At 41.1% G+C, this 14,129-nt stretch overlaps 2 protein-coding genes across 7 annotated transcripts in view; one reads left to right on the top strand and one right to left on the bottom strand.

Moving 5' to 3' along the window:
- The window catches only part of LOC115627862 (plasma membrane calcium-transporting ATPase 1), a 35,464-nt gene extending 31,226 nt beyond the window's left edge, over positions 1–4,238 (bottom strand). For 2 of the 5 annotated variants that reach the window (XM_030523725.1, XM_030523730.1), the window contains exon 1: positions 2,088–2,225. The gene's annotated coding sequence lies outside the window, so the exon portion shown is untranslated. Of the gene's footprint in view, positions 1–2,087; positions 2,226–2,615; positions 2,747–3,345; positions 3,429–3,997 lie in introns of those variants that run through there. The other 3 variants (XM_030523726.1, XM_030523727.1, XM_030523728.1) reach the window with 3 other exon arrangements.
- Positions 4,239–4,546: 308 nt separating this feature from the next.
- Positions 4,547–14,110, top strand: LOC115627795 (host cell factor). 2 transcript variants are annotated; one of them, XM_030523622.1, is made up of 14 exons: positions 4,547–4,661; positions 5,169–5,736; positions 5,814–6,123; positions 6,314–6,525; positions 6,591–6,779; positions 6,853–6,998; positions 8,005–9,216; positions 9,830–11,152; positions 11,220–11,412; positions 11,478–11,656; positions 11,893–12,144; positions 12,207–12,263; positions 12,336–12,636; positions 13,557–14,110. In XM_030523622.1, the coding sequence occupies exons 2-14, from the start codon at positions 5,316–5,318 to the stop codon at positions 13,688–13,690; spliced, it is 4,929 nt and encodes a 1,642-aa protein (XP_030379482.1). In that variant the 5' UTR covers positions 4,547–4,661; positions 5,169–5,315; the 3' UTR covers positions 13,691–14,110. The 2 variants fall into 2 exon arrangements, with proteins under 2 accessions (XP_030379482.1, XP_030379481.1); XM_030523621.1 differs by having other exon boundaries at positions 6,853–7,004.
- The last annotated feature ends 19 nt before the right edge of the window (positions 14,111–14,129 follow it).

Below are 14,129 nucleotides of genomic sequence, written 5' to 3'. Positions count from 1 at the left end.
TGTTGTTCTTACTGTTGTCAGCCAATTATTGGCAAAGCGGCAAACTCAGCACTTAAGCGTGCATTGTTCATTACCACACCACACACACACACACACACACTCATATACATATAAAATATAATATATATGTATATACACTTATACATATACATACGAGTATATATGTATGTACATATGTATGTATATAAAGCACACTCACACACATTGACTGTTGGAGCAGACGAGGATGGTGTTGGCGATGACGAGACTTGAGTCCAAGACCGACACGGAGACCGAAACCGAGAGCCGGAGACTGCTACTGTGAATTTGGAATTTGGAATGTTGAATGTGACTGGGAAATGTGTGTGTGTGTGTGTGTTGGTGCTGGTTGGTGTTAGTGTTGCTGCTGTTACAGCGTAGAGAGAGAGGCGACATGGAGCACACGGGAGAGTAAATGCGCATGGAGAGGTAGCTTGGTGGCAGGCACGCATAAAGGTTGTGAGCTGTAAGCTGCGAACTGCGGCCTGTGGCAGCAACATTAACACAGACACACACACACACAAGCATAGACACATACATACACACGAACGCATAAAATTCTAGAGCGAGCTCTTGGCCAAACTTTGGTGCCCGTTTTGTTTGGCCAAAATTGTCAACACTAGGCAGCAGCACTAGCACCAACACCAGTAAAAACAACAACAGCGACAACAATAGTAACACGAATACCATCAACAGAGCGTCAACGTCACCGTCGTTGGCGTTAGCAGCATTTGTGTTGTTACTGTTGCTGTTGTTGTTGGGGTTGTCAAACAAAAATTACGTCATACGTAGAGCACGAGCGACAGCCCAGCACAGCACAGCACAGCACAGCACACAACACAGATTTTTATGTGTATGCCAATGCCAATATGGCAGAGTATGACAGTATGTGGTCAATATGGCGCATACGCAGCGTCGTCGTCGTCGCCGTCGTTGTCGACGTCGTCCATCGTTATTGGCGGCTTAGTCAAGCCCAAAATGTATGTCATAACATATGTGGCGGGCAGTCTAAAACGGCAGTATGTTTGTTTGTATCTCTATGTGTACATACATACATATCTATGTATGTTAGTATGTATGTATATGTTCATTGCATTATTGATTCGCTTGTAAAAAGCGCGAGCTTTATCGAATTGCAATGCCCCCTAAGTTAGTCAGACAGCCATTCAGTCAGCTTGGCGGCTAATTCTGCTGCCAACAGCGGCGGAGGCGAAGGCGGTGGCGGTGACAGCGACAGCAGCAGCAGCAGCACCAGTGGCTCTGGCTTTGGCATCCCCGCCCTAACATTTTGAGAGCCAGAGACACCGCTTTGGATGATATCACTACCTTGCTGATTAATCAAGCACGTTTTCATTCGTATATTCATTTATATATATGTACATATATAGATGGATATATGTATGTAACTGGTCCGTTGGCCAATCTAGTATATACATATGTATGCATATGTTTATATGTGCATACATATGAGCGAATATGTATTAAATATTGGTTTTAAAATGGGTGACACACACTTGCAACTGTTTTTTCTGCTGCTGCTGCTGTTGCTATTGCTGTCGCTGCTTCGCTCAGTTGTTACATGTAGAACATTTTTGTATTTTTGCTTTTATCATTTTCATTTTATTTTTCGAGCAATGCACGAGCCAAACTTTTTTTATATTTTTTTGTTAAGGCACTGAACGCGCATCCTACATACACTTGTGCTTTTCGAGTTTCATCCATACAGAACATACTATATGTACATATGTATGTAGGTACATATGTAGATAGGAGGAGGTATATGCATATGTATAGGTATTTACACAGCGATGCCATTTTCCCAAACATTACCCCCACCCAACCCCCCTTTCGTTTACGCACATGTTTTGCTTTCTATTATTATTATCATTTCGCTTGCTTTTGCTTATTTCACCGAAGTGTGTGTATATAGATGTATAGATGTGGATACACATACAAAAAATTTATAGAGAACTATTTATGTAGATATATGCCTCTTCACAAGAGCACACACTCAATCGTTTTCGTTTGTCTGTATAGATATGCATGTACATATGTATGTATGTATTTACCAAGATAAATATGTATATGTACACCTGAACAGCCCAGGGAAAGCAACACTTGTAAAAACTAACGATAAGAAGATTCAGATTCGCACATCAATTTTTATTATTTACCGATTTCTTTTACGATCTAAAGAAATAATAAGTACAAATGGCAAAGACTTGCCGTAACCGTAAAAACGCCGCGCAAACTAAACACATACACATACGATACAGACATACGATAGCGATATATATTGATATTCAGCAGAGTTTTCCGATAACTGATATTACCAGCCACCGATATGTTTTTATCATATCGGTACACCGATATTTGGGTTCTTTCACTATCAATATCGATATTTGCAATATAATTGCAGGGTATAAGCAGTGTTAGTCAACGATTATTTGTGACTGATATTGCCAAATATGTTTGCATTTTTTTACGAAAATATCCGTTATGAAGTCATTGCGAGATTATTACCGAAACACTTTTTTTCGCTAAAATGTACAATTGTTTCTGCCATTGCATTCCGAATGTAAACTAAAACAACTTACACTTGATTGCCTTCAATTGACCACTGAATTTGGGGTTTGAGAACCCTTTCTTGAATTTGTCTTCAGGTTTTGAAAAAAAAATATGAGACAGCACACCACACGAGTCTGGGTATTATACCACCGCCAGCTGCACGACTAAACGACTGAGCAGTTATTTGCGAACGGCTGTCCTATTTGTACCATTTTGCACTGACTCTGAATTATGCGCTATAACGTATCCGTGACAGAACAGGTAGCTGAGTTATTTGTCTTAATTATCACTGTACTGAAGTTATCTATCATTTGTTTGAGTTGATTACGTTACCACTGCGGCGTTGCTTCTACCTGAGCTGATAAGCAGATAAGGAACAAAAACAAACCAACCGTGTTTGTCTGCCAAGATGTGGATCTACCTGTACATGCACCGAAAGCCCAGAACCATTGATGGATTTGACCTTAACTGCACGCTGGACGCACATAAAAAAATCTTGTCACCTGAGAATAGTCGCATTTAACGCAAACAAGGGGATTTATGTTATTTGATAAGCACACTGATGCCAAAAATGTCTGAGGCACCCAAGGGGAAAACTTCCTCTTTCGTATTAGTATTAGATTTAAATGTGCACGGGTTTTCTCTATATATGTACATATGTATATATAAAACTATAACAATAAGCATACCACACACATGTGTGGCAATGTATTTAGAAAAACCGCAATTGCTGTTAAGATAAATGCCACGTTCTCTTACCAGAGCTATTTTGGAGAGAGTTCTTCTGAGATCACCGTTTCATCGACTTAAAATATCATTTAGCACGTTTTTGAGTTCAGCTCCTGAAATCAAATATAGTTAAAGCGTCAAATTAAGGATGTATGTACAGATGTTATTTATGCATTAATTTCATTTCAGAGAAATGTACAGTTTGTTTTGCTTTCCCCTTATTTTACTAAAACTTAACACACATTTTGTATGTGTCCATGGGGCAACAAGGTGAATTTTATGTAAATATGTATGTGATGCAGCATATACTTGTATGTAGGTATGTTCTTAAACATAAATTACACATTTGTATTACAAAACTAATTACAGGTCCATTCTTACATAAATCCACAAGCTGAGACGGAACATTTAATTCTTATTATTTTTTTTTCTAAGTTAAGCTTGCATGTGCGTGAGTGTAAATTTTCTCCACAATTTCTCTACACTATATACATACATATGTACACGAAATCGTGGGGAAATATGTATATACGTATGAGGTCACCAGGCCGGGATTTCCTTTTACGAAATGTGTAAAACACTTGGCACTGACTAATAGTTTGCTCGAAAATCCTTTATTTTTTAATTAACATTTTTTAAAACTATTTATTTAAGTTAATAGCAAATTATTAGTATATATTACATTTATGCGCGTACGAGTGTGTATGCGCGACTTCCGGATGACGTATTGTATAACTGCGGCGAAAATATTATACTTTCAACCTCTACACTTTTCGCTGGGATCCACCAATGGTTTCTGCGCTCTTATTATCGCTCGGCGGATAGACGCGATTTATATTTGGGATTTTAGCAGCGATATTGACATTTTTGAGGCGTTATAATCTGTTCAATTCAATTTTAAGGATTATTTGAACGCACTTGCAGCCGTACAGCATACTTTTGGGCGAGAAAAAAAAAAGAAATCGATATGCCATCGGCTCCAGTGCTGCCCATTTAAGATATTTAGAAGCCCAACACTTAGCACTGACTACGATTTGAATATTCGATTATAAATTATTGCCCTAGGCACGACTAAAAAATCGCACATGCAACCATGCGCAAATGAGCTAGTTCTTATCGTCCGTACAACCATGGGCTGCGGCCAATTAAACCAGCCAAATATCGTTCGTACAACCCTGACCGCCAATCCTATGGTTTTACCAATGAACTGGTTCTATTTCTATTCTCTCAACTAGATTGTGTGCGTCGCTTTCCTTCGGCTTTTTTCGCACATTGTAAATTGAAGAATATTGCATAAAAATATTAATTGAAAGTGCATTATCAGAAACACGCATGTTAATAAACGGGTAAGAATTACTGCTACAATTTCCAGTGTGTGCATTATATATGTGATTCTGTGTTTTGATAAATGCCACCAAAAATTTGATACATTTGCGGAGCGTCCATCGGCGGCATTGCCAGGCCAATGTAAATTTGCGCTCATACATGTATATATACAGTGTACTACAAAAGTTTAGATACTTTGACAAAAATAAACCTAATGATTATTCAATTAATTAAGTGTGGCATGATAGTTTTACTCATTTAAAAATAATTAAATTTCCAATAGTAAGTAAATAATTAAAAATATTTTATTGCAAACAATACATACAACTCCATTCAAAAAATAAAATAAAGTCTCTTTGCTTTAGTGAAGTACTGTAGATGGGGCTGCGATATGTATATGTTGGCAATATGTACATATCTGCGGCGCTGCCAGAGTGTCTTATTCAATATAGCCTCGGAAAGCGAACGGCAACCAAGTTGTTGATTTATGTTTGTAATTATTTCTTTTGGATATTATATATTTTCAGCGTTTATGCGGGAAGATGTATTCGTGCTTAAATTTAGCAGAAATATTAGACGGTGCACAAATTAACTGAATTGAGGGCGTTTTTGAACTTGAAAAATAAACCGAAGATACGATCAAGAGCTGTTTGCAGGAAAACCTCTTTTTTAATATGGAAAGTTCAGAGTTCGTTGGCTCTCTTGGGTCGGCCGCTGGAGTTGGAGTTGATGTTGGTGGTAGCAATGGAGGTGGAACCGGAACTGTTGCTGCATCCGCATCTGCTTCGGCTAGCACCGCTTCCGATGCTGATGAATTAAACTCGCAATCAATTTTATCTACTGATAGCCGAACCTCAAATAATGGTTTGAATCGCATCGATATGGATGTGAACACTTATCAAAGCGATAGCTTAGATCGAAATAGTTCAGTGCCAAACAGTTTGGCTGGCTTTCGATGGAAGCGCGTTCTGAATCCTACAGGTCCCCAACCGCGTCCGCGTCATGGACACCGCGCCATCAATATTAAAGAATTGATGGTGGTTTTTGGCGGTGGAAATGAAGGAATTGTGGACGAACTACACGTGTACAATACAGGTAAAACTATTTTATACACACAATTTTCCCATTTATCTAAACTTTATTTTTATTTCTCTTTCATCGCCGGTGGTTAGTTACCAATCAATGGTATGTGCCGGTGCTTAAAGGAGATGTGCCTAATGGCTGCGCTGCCTATGGCTTTGTAGTCGAGGGTACTCGCATGTTTGTCTTTGGCGGCATGATTGAGTATGGTAAATATTCAAATGAGCTCTACGAGCTGCAAGCGACCAAGTGGGAATGGAGGAAAATGTATCCGGAGTCGCCAGATAATGGGTTGTCGCCTTGTCCACGTTTGGGTCACAGTTTCACCATGGTGGGTGAGAAGATTTTTTTATTTGGCGGCTTGGCTAATGAATCGGACGATCCGAAAAATAATATTCCCAAGTAAGATTTAATTCCTTGTGCTATTAAAAAAAAAAAACAATAGAAATTATTATTTTTATAGTGCATAAGCATGCTGCTTAGTATAACGACTGGTTTACTTTTAAAAATTGGTCTCTGCTCTTGGATTTTCTATTTTAATATATGCTTTAAAATCAATATTGTATTAACATTTTTTTTGCTCTACCTGCAGATATTTAAACGATTTGTACATATTGGACACCCGCGGAGTGCACAGCCATAATGGCAAGTGGATAATACCCAAGACCTATGGAGAAAGTCCTCCACCACGAGAGTCTCACACAGGAATTTCGTTCACTTGCAAAGAGACCGGCAAACTTAATCTCCTTGTTTATGGCGGCATGAGCGGCTGTCGTCTGGGAGACTTGTGGTTACTCGATACTGGTAATTGCTAAAGGACACATATTTTTCATTTTCCTATTATAAACTCAACTAAATCCAATTTGCAGATTCAATGACTTGGTCAAAGCCTCGAACTTGGGGCCAAGCTCCGCTGCCACGCTCACTGCATAGTTCAACAATGATCGCAAATAAAATGTACGTCTTCGGAGGTTGGGTGCCATTGGTTATAAATGACTCCAAGGCAACTACCGAACGCGAATGGAAATGCACAAACACGTTGGCAGTTTTGGATTTGGGTAGGTTTTCGGACTCTGGTGGCTAAAACTATGAGATATATCATAAAATTATGAACATTTTTCTCAATTAAAGACACCATGACATGGGAGAATGTCACTCTGGACACCTTAGAAGAGAATGTTCCGCGAGCTCGCGCTGGACACTGTGCCGTTGGTATTCAAAGTCGTTTGTATGTGTGGTCGGGACGCGACGGTTACCGCAAAGCTTGGAACAACCAGGTTAGGGTGAGATTCGGTATCTTCTTATATAGCGATAAGAAGCTGATTCAAGTCACTAACAAACTGAACGATTGAAGAAGTAAATTTTTGAGTGAGTCTGCGTGAATATCAATAGATATCTGTATGTGTTGATTCCTAATGATGTGATAAGTGAAATTTTCGTAACTAAATTGAGAAAACAGTCTTTGCAGCTTTATAATTAATAAGCGAACTAGCGAATAACAGAGTTCTTCTGCCTGATAAATTAAATGAGAATGAATTTATGAATGAGGTGAATTGAGAATTTAACGGTTAATGAAAAAGTTCTTGAGTGAGTGTTGACCCTAGCCACTTAATTAAATGTATGTATCATTATTTATATTCATCGACGAATATTTTTATCTGTATTTCTTGCCTTCTGAACCAAAAGGGAAAAATATTTTATTTCTACTACTTGAAAATTGTTGCTAGCTTTTACTGAAAACTTTAAACTTTACTCTTGAATGAATAGTTAATGGAAAGCGTCTCGAAACACATAACATTTGTAGACCTCATTTATTTGAATATAAATGAAATGTCCGTCGTATTTTACAGTCTCGAATTTAGTACCATATTATCGAAATTGCTTAATATACGTGTGTATGTGTACAAGCATTAGTATAAATTGGGCTTTAGGGCTAAGTAAAGCCCTGGTCCCGCAAATAACAATAAAAATATGGAAAGAAAATATAGATAGGTAGAATTGCTCTCGATTTTAAGCGAATTTTCAACCATTTATGGCATACTTGTGACATTCGACAAATTTGTGTGCAAGATAGTTTATTTGATTGTGAAGCTTGGGCTTAGCTTTGCACATAAAGCCAATGATTAGATTAAAAGGAAATCCGCAGCTATAGGTGCTGTATTCGAGGCATAAATAAACATTTAAAGAATTATTAAAGATAAATTCTTAGTTAAAGTAGGTATTGAAATGCATTTTTGTATCTAGTTCGTCGTTTAAATTTTGCATCTTTTCTATATGTGGCAGGTCTGCTGCAAGGATCTTTGGTATCTGGAGGTTACCAAGCCGCTGTATGCCGTCAAAGTGGCACTGGTACGTGCCTCAACTCATGCCCTCGAACTATCCTGGACCGCGACCACTTTTGCGGCTGCCTATGTGCTGCAAATTCAAAAAATCGAGCCACCACCACCGGCCGGCACCAAACAGGGATCATGTCAGAACCAGCTGCCAAACACAGCGGAGGGAAACAACTCCGTGGCCGCTGCGTCTTCATCTACAACCACATCCCTCGCGGCTAACTCTAATGGTTCAGATAATGCTACAGCGACTGCTGTAAAATTCGAAAAGAATTCAATTGCTGTTTCCCAGCTGCCAAGCACTGTGCCAACAGTTGGAGCTGCATCTGGCGGGGCTTCCTCTGCTGGCACCACCATATTCGTGTCGCAGTCACAGCCAGTGGTGCAGGTGAAGAATAACACGGCCATTGCCACAACTGTTATGACGACTGGAAAACCATCAACGAATTCGTCGCCAATGTCGATAATCTCGGCGCAGCCGCAAATCTCCATAATAAGCAGCTCGGCAGCTACGGGAAGTGGCGTTGGCATCGGCAGTAGTGACAATGGAAGTCCAGCAGCGAACAGCAGTCCCAACTCATTGCAAAAGTTTCGACCAAGCACGGTGGCTACTTCGCGAATATCCATGGCCACAGCTACTACCAGTGCCACTGCAGTTGTTGCCACCGCTGGCAGTCAGCTTACTGACGTAAACAGTGGACAAAATGTGGCGGTACGTGTGGCCACCTCGGTGGCGCCCAATGTGGTGCTCAACTCACAAACATCAACAGCTGCAGTTCGCATCATTCCTGGCGTCAGTTCAATGGGCTCTGCCGGCCAGACCCTTCGTCTGGCCACCACCCATAGCACAGGTGTCAGCGGCAGCGGTGGTGCCACTACCACAACCATACTAAAAACGGCACAACCCAGCGCTACCGTGCAGCTATCCACCGCATCGGGAGCTCAGGGCGCCACCACCACTTCGTTGGCCGGCAAACAGTACTTCATACAGAAGCCATTAACTCTGGCGCCCAATGTGCTGCAGTTTGTAAAGACCAGCAGTGGTGCAATGGCTGTGCAGGCGCTGCCCAAAATCAATTTCAATGTGGCCAAGGGTGGTGGACAGACTCAGACTATGTCTTTATGCAGTCAACAGTTATCCTCCGGATCTACACAAATACAGGTAAGTCGTTAAAATTGTGCTGCTAATGCGACTTATAATTGGGTACAAACTTATTTAAAAACGGGTCCACTTTTAAATACTATAATAATACAACGTCGATGCTCTTTCCAGAAGAAGGCGTTGCAGACCCCACAAAGTATATTTATATATTTTTGATCAATGTAACGAATAGCCGATATAGCCAAGTCCGTTTGTCCGCTTGTCTTAGGATATATAATATACATATAGAAACACAACACTTTGTGTACACATTCGTCTCTCGATGCAGCCCCATTCTACCCGATTAGTAATTTTGGTGTCCTAATGATAGGCATACTCTACAGGCTAATGGAGAAACGCAACGGCACGTCTCTATGTCTAAATCTTTAAAAATTTTAGTTTAGTATCGATGTTGTGGTTCATTCTTTTAAGTACCCCTTAGGAAGAAATTGGAGGGTGTTTAATTAAGGGATTGGCTGGTCAGCTGATCAACTATCTTTTATTAGTCTTGTAGTGTCATAATTAATTAACTGATTCAGTAGAAAAAAAGATAAAGTAACCGAGAATGGTACTTTTAAGTTAAGTTGAAGTTAATAATGCAATGCGATGTTAATCGGTTTTTTTTTTATTACAGATTGCACCTGCGGGCAGCAATTTGCAGTCAAAGCCTACTTTGACCACAAGTGGGTCTGCAACAGTGGCCACTTCCGTTGCTGGTGGAGGACAACAGCAAAAATCACTCGTCTCGGGCAACGTTTTGAAACTCGTCAGCCCTCACACAATGGCCGGCGGTAAACTCATCATGAAGAACTCCAACATTCTGCAGGTGGGCAAAGTGACGCCCAACGTGATGGGCGGGAAGCCGGCCTTTGTTATAACAAACAAACAGGGCGGTCAGTTGACCAATCAGCAGATTATCATAGTGACCACAGGCGGTGGCATACGCACAGTACCTGCGGGCACAGTGATGACCAGTGCAGGCAGCGCTTCCGGTGGTGCCAACATCGTCAGCATAGTCGGCTCTACAGCGACCACTGCCACACCTGTCGCTGTGGGCGGACAACGCACCTTGATGCCTACACAGACGAGCGTAAAGATGCTGCGTAACATACCGGGTGGTACTGTTGGTCGGCCCATTACTCTAACGCTGCCCACATCGACAGCAACGGGCGTGGGTGCTGGTCAAACGGTAACTGGGGCTCAAAAACTATCGGGCACAACAATGCAGCAAAAGACCATAACATTTGGCGGCAAACCCGTGACTGTGATGAGCGCCAATGCGGCGATGTCATCAGTGCCCAAAACTGTTACCATTATGGGTTCCGGTGGAGGTGCTGGTGGGGGACAGCAGCAGGCAATTATCACCAGCGCCGCGGGCACCGTAACTGGCGGCAATAAGTTGGTTATGCTGCCAAGCACAGCAAAGAAGGGCTTCGTCAACATTTTCAGTGCAGGCACAGGTGTTGGTGGTGCCTCCGGAGGTGGACTGTCACGGACACTCACACTGGCTTCCAGAATGACGTCGGCCAAGACAGCAGCAGCGTCTGTGGCACAAATGAAGGAGAAAGATAGCAACGTTGTGGAGGCAGCTGTCACCATTGCTACATTGGCCGACTCCGCTTACAATGATGCCGATCCCATGGATGATATTATTGAGCAGCTCGATGGCGCCGGTGATCAATTAAAGACGCCCAGCAATAACGAAGTCATTGATATTGAAGAGGCATTGGCTGTGGCTAGTGGTGCTGCCACCTCTACATCTATAACCTCAGCCAATACATTGACAACGATGGCGACGGTGAGCGCAATGGCTGATGAGACGAAGATGGTTGCGGAGCTTATGGGTTTGGACACAATGGAGGATGTTTCCAGCACCACAGACGCTCAAAAGCCTTCCCTGGCAAGCGATAATGATGTAAATACTTCAAGAAAGGGCAACGATGAAATCGACTCCAGCGTAAGTGAAAGAAACACTGAGTATTTGTTGCAATCTATACCATGCACATTATTTTGTATGTATATAGGCGAATCCCGTCACCACAACTGGTACGAGCTCCGATAGCCAACCCACAAACTCTGAAACAGAAGCGGCCAATATACTGACAACCATCAAGTCCGGAGACGGCTTGGGCACTTTGCTTAAGGACACTGTCATTTCGACCACCAGCAATGACGAAGCCAAACAAAAACAGGCTGTGCTCCATCAACATCAGAATGGTTAGTAATTCTCGTACTCGAATTGAATAAAAATTAGTGCTAAATGCTCGTAATTATATTTTCAGTGGACGGATCACATTTGGATGCCTTAGCATCGGCAGCTGTTATGCAGGCAGCTACCGCTTCGGTGGACTCCAGTCAGACGAGGAGTTTTCTAGAGAACACAGATAATCGCGATCACAGCTTTAACAAAATTGCCACCGAGTCCGCAAGCACACAGCCAAAAGGCAACTTCGACAGCGAAGTAAGTGTAATAATATGGATCAAGTTAAAGGCATATTTTTATGTGCCGAAAGTTTGTTAGACTAACATTATTATAGCTTTCTATTTATGGGTCCACTCAATAACATTCCATAATCAAATCAACACATTTTAATTTGAATATTTGAAAAATTGTGAGAGTGAGAACGTTAGATTCTCCTCTAGGTATCTATCTCTATACATCTCTTTTACTATCTGCGTCTCTTTCTGTGCCCACAGGAACCACAACAGAACGCCGCTGCCACTGATGATAGCGATAAGTGGCACACAGTGGGCATATTCAAGGAGCTCTCACATACTGTAACCAGCTATATTGACTATAAATATTTCAACGAGTCAGTTCTGGAGAATTTCGATGTGGACGCTTTGCCAGATCTGTCGCAATATCCGCGCATTTCTCTCGATCCTGGCACAGCCTATCGTTTCCGGTTGGCGGCTCTAAACTCATGTGGGCGCGGTGAATGGGGAGAGGTGAGTCCAAATAAATATTGAAATTTATAAATCGACTAATTTCACATTATCTTGCCTTTCAGATAAGTAGTTTTAAGACATGCCTACCAGGATTTCCGGGTGCTCCATCAGCCATCAAAGTATGTGTAGAGACAGATAGTTTTTAGATAAACTATAATTTACTTGGGCTTTTTCTTTCTTTCGCTTGGCAGATATCAAAATCGCCAGAAGGCGCACACTTGACTTGGGAACCGCCACCGGCTCAGAAGACGAAGGAAATTGTTGAGTACTCGGTTTACCTGGCTGTAAAGCCGACGGCGAAGGACAAGGTCGCTTCGCCGCAATTGGCCTTTGTGCGCGTCTATGTGGGTGCAGCCAATCAATGCACAGTACCCAATGCATCGCTCTCCAATGCCCACGTCGACTGCTCCAATAAACCGGCTATTATATTCCGCATCGCAGCACGTAATCAAAAGGGCTATGGTCCAGCGACTCAAGTTAGGTGGCTGCAAGGTGAGTGCTTTATGTGAACATATATGGGGGAACCTATGAAGAGTGTGACACAATTAAGATCAGCCAAATGCTTGTATAGTGTGTTGTAAACCCTATTTTTATAGCCTGTACTCAAAGGGTGAAAGGCTATACTAGTTTTGTGCGAATATATGTAACATTCAGAAGGAGGCGTGGCAGACCCCACAAAGTATTTATATTATTGATCATGATGACAAGGCGAGTCGATATAGCCATGTCCGTCTATCCGTCTGTCCGTCTGAATGAACGCAAGGATCTCAGCAAGTACAAAAGCAAGAATAACCAAACTTGGTATCCAGATTCTCCTAAGTCCGAGAAAGGACGAGTTTGTGTTTTTTTTCCTGCAGCTCTGCCCGCAGCGCTGCCAGCAGCAGTTGTTGTTGCTGCTTTGGTTCAACTTTGTGCTTCATACATACACACATATAAACATGCAGAGACACGATTCTGATGTAAATGTATGCTGTTGAAACTGTATTTAATTTAAATAATATTATTTTTTTCTTAAATGAATTAAACAATTTTTTTTCACTTTTTCTTTTTGGTCGGAGGCACAGGGTATTTAAAAGTTGAGCGTGCATTCCTTTCTTGTTTAATATTTGTATGTAATGCAAAGAAATATGGACTGTCAACATAGTTAGAATTTCAACTTAAAAGCTAAGAAAGTCAGACAAACCCTATAAATCAATTACTTAAAATGTAATCTTAATCTCCAACTTGATTTAATAGCCAGTCCAACAAACTGGGCCCCGGCGCACAGATATTTTCATGGACAAAAGAGAGGGAGAGAGATGTCTTAAAATACTCCCTAAACATTTTTAATTTGAACAAAACACCTCGAAAGATAGTTTAATGAATTTAAAGTTGACTTCTAACAATTTACATTTCTTTCGTTCTTCTTTTAGATCCGGCCACAACCAAGATGCAAAGCACTAGTAACGTAAACAATCTGAAACGCAATCAGGATAAATCAGGCTCTTCACCTTACGGCACACCACAGAAGCGTGGACGCAGCACCGGATTGCTGGGTAGCGATTAGACTTATGTAACACATACACAGACACACACACACACTTGTCAGCATCTAGCATTAAGTTAAAGGTCAAGAAAAAGGAAAAAAACTTCGTAGACCTAAGCAGATTTTCAGTAATTAAGAATTGCCACCAACACACACAAAAAAAAAAAGAAAAAATGAAAAAAACTAAAATTAAAAAAAAAAAAACAGAATAATCGCTAATAAGATAGCACTTTATAAACATATGTATGATTAATGAGTTGACCGCATTACTTTTACACTTGCATGTAAATCAATCGACATATAGTCACACAAAACACTCGAAAAGTTCTTATTACATTAACTAACGTATTCATACTTAACGACCGCGACTAGAGACTTTAAGCAACACATTTGACCTAAATTTCTTTCAGCGCTAACAAATTAAAAATAATCATTATTTAACTCATTGGTATTTATTCGG

This window comes from Scaptodrosophila lebanonensis, unplaced genomic scaffold, assembly GCF_003285725.1.
Source record: "Scaptodrosophila lebanonensis strain 11010-0011.00,11010-0021.00 unplaced genomic scaffold, SlebRS2 tig00000098-arrow-pilon, whole genome shotgun sequence".
NCBI lineage: Eukaryota > Metazoa > Arthropoda > Insecta > Diptera > Drosophilidae > Scaptodrosophila > Scaptodrosophila lebanonensis.
The sequence above is the reverse complement of the archived record's forward strand: the minus strand, read 5'-3'. Positions and strand labels throughout refer to the sequence as shown.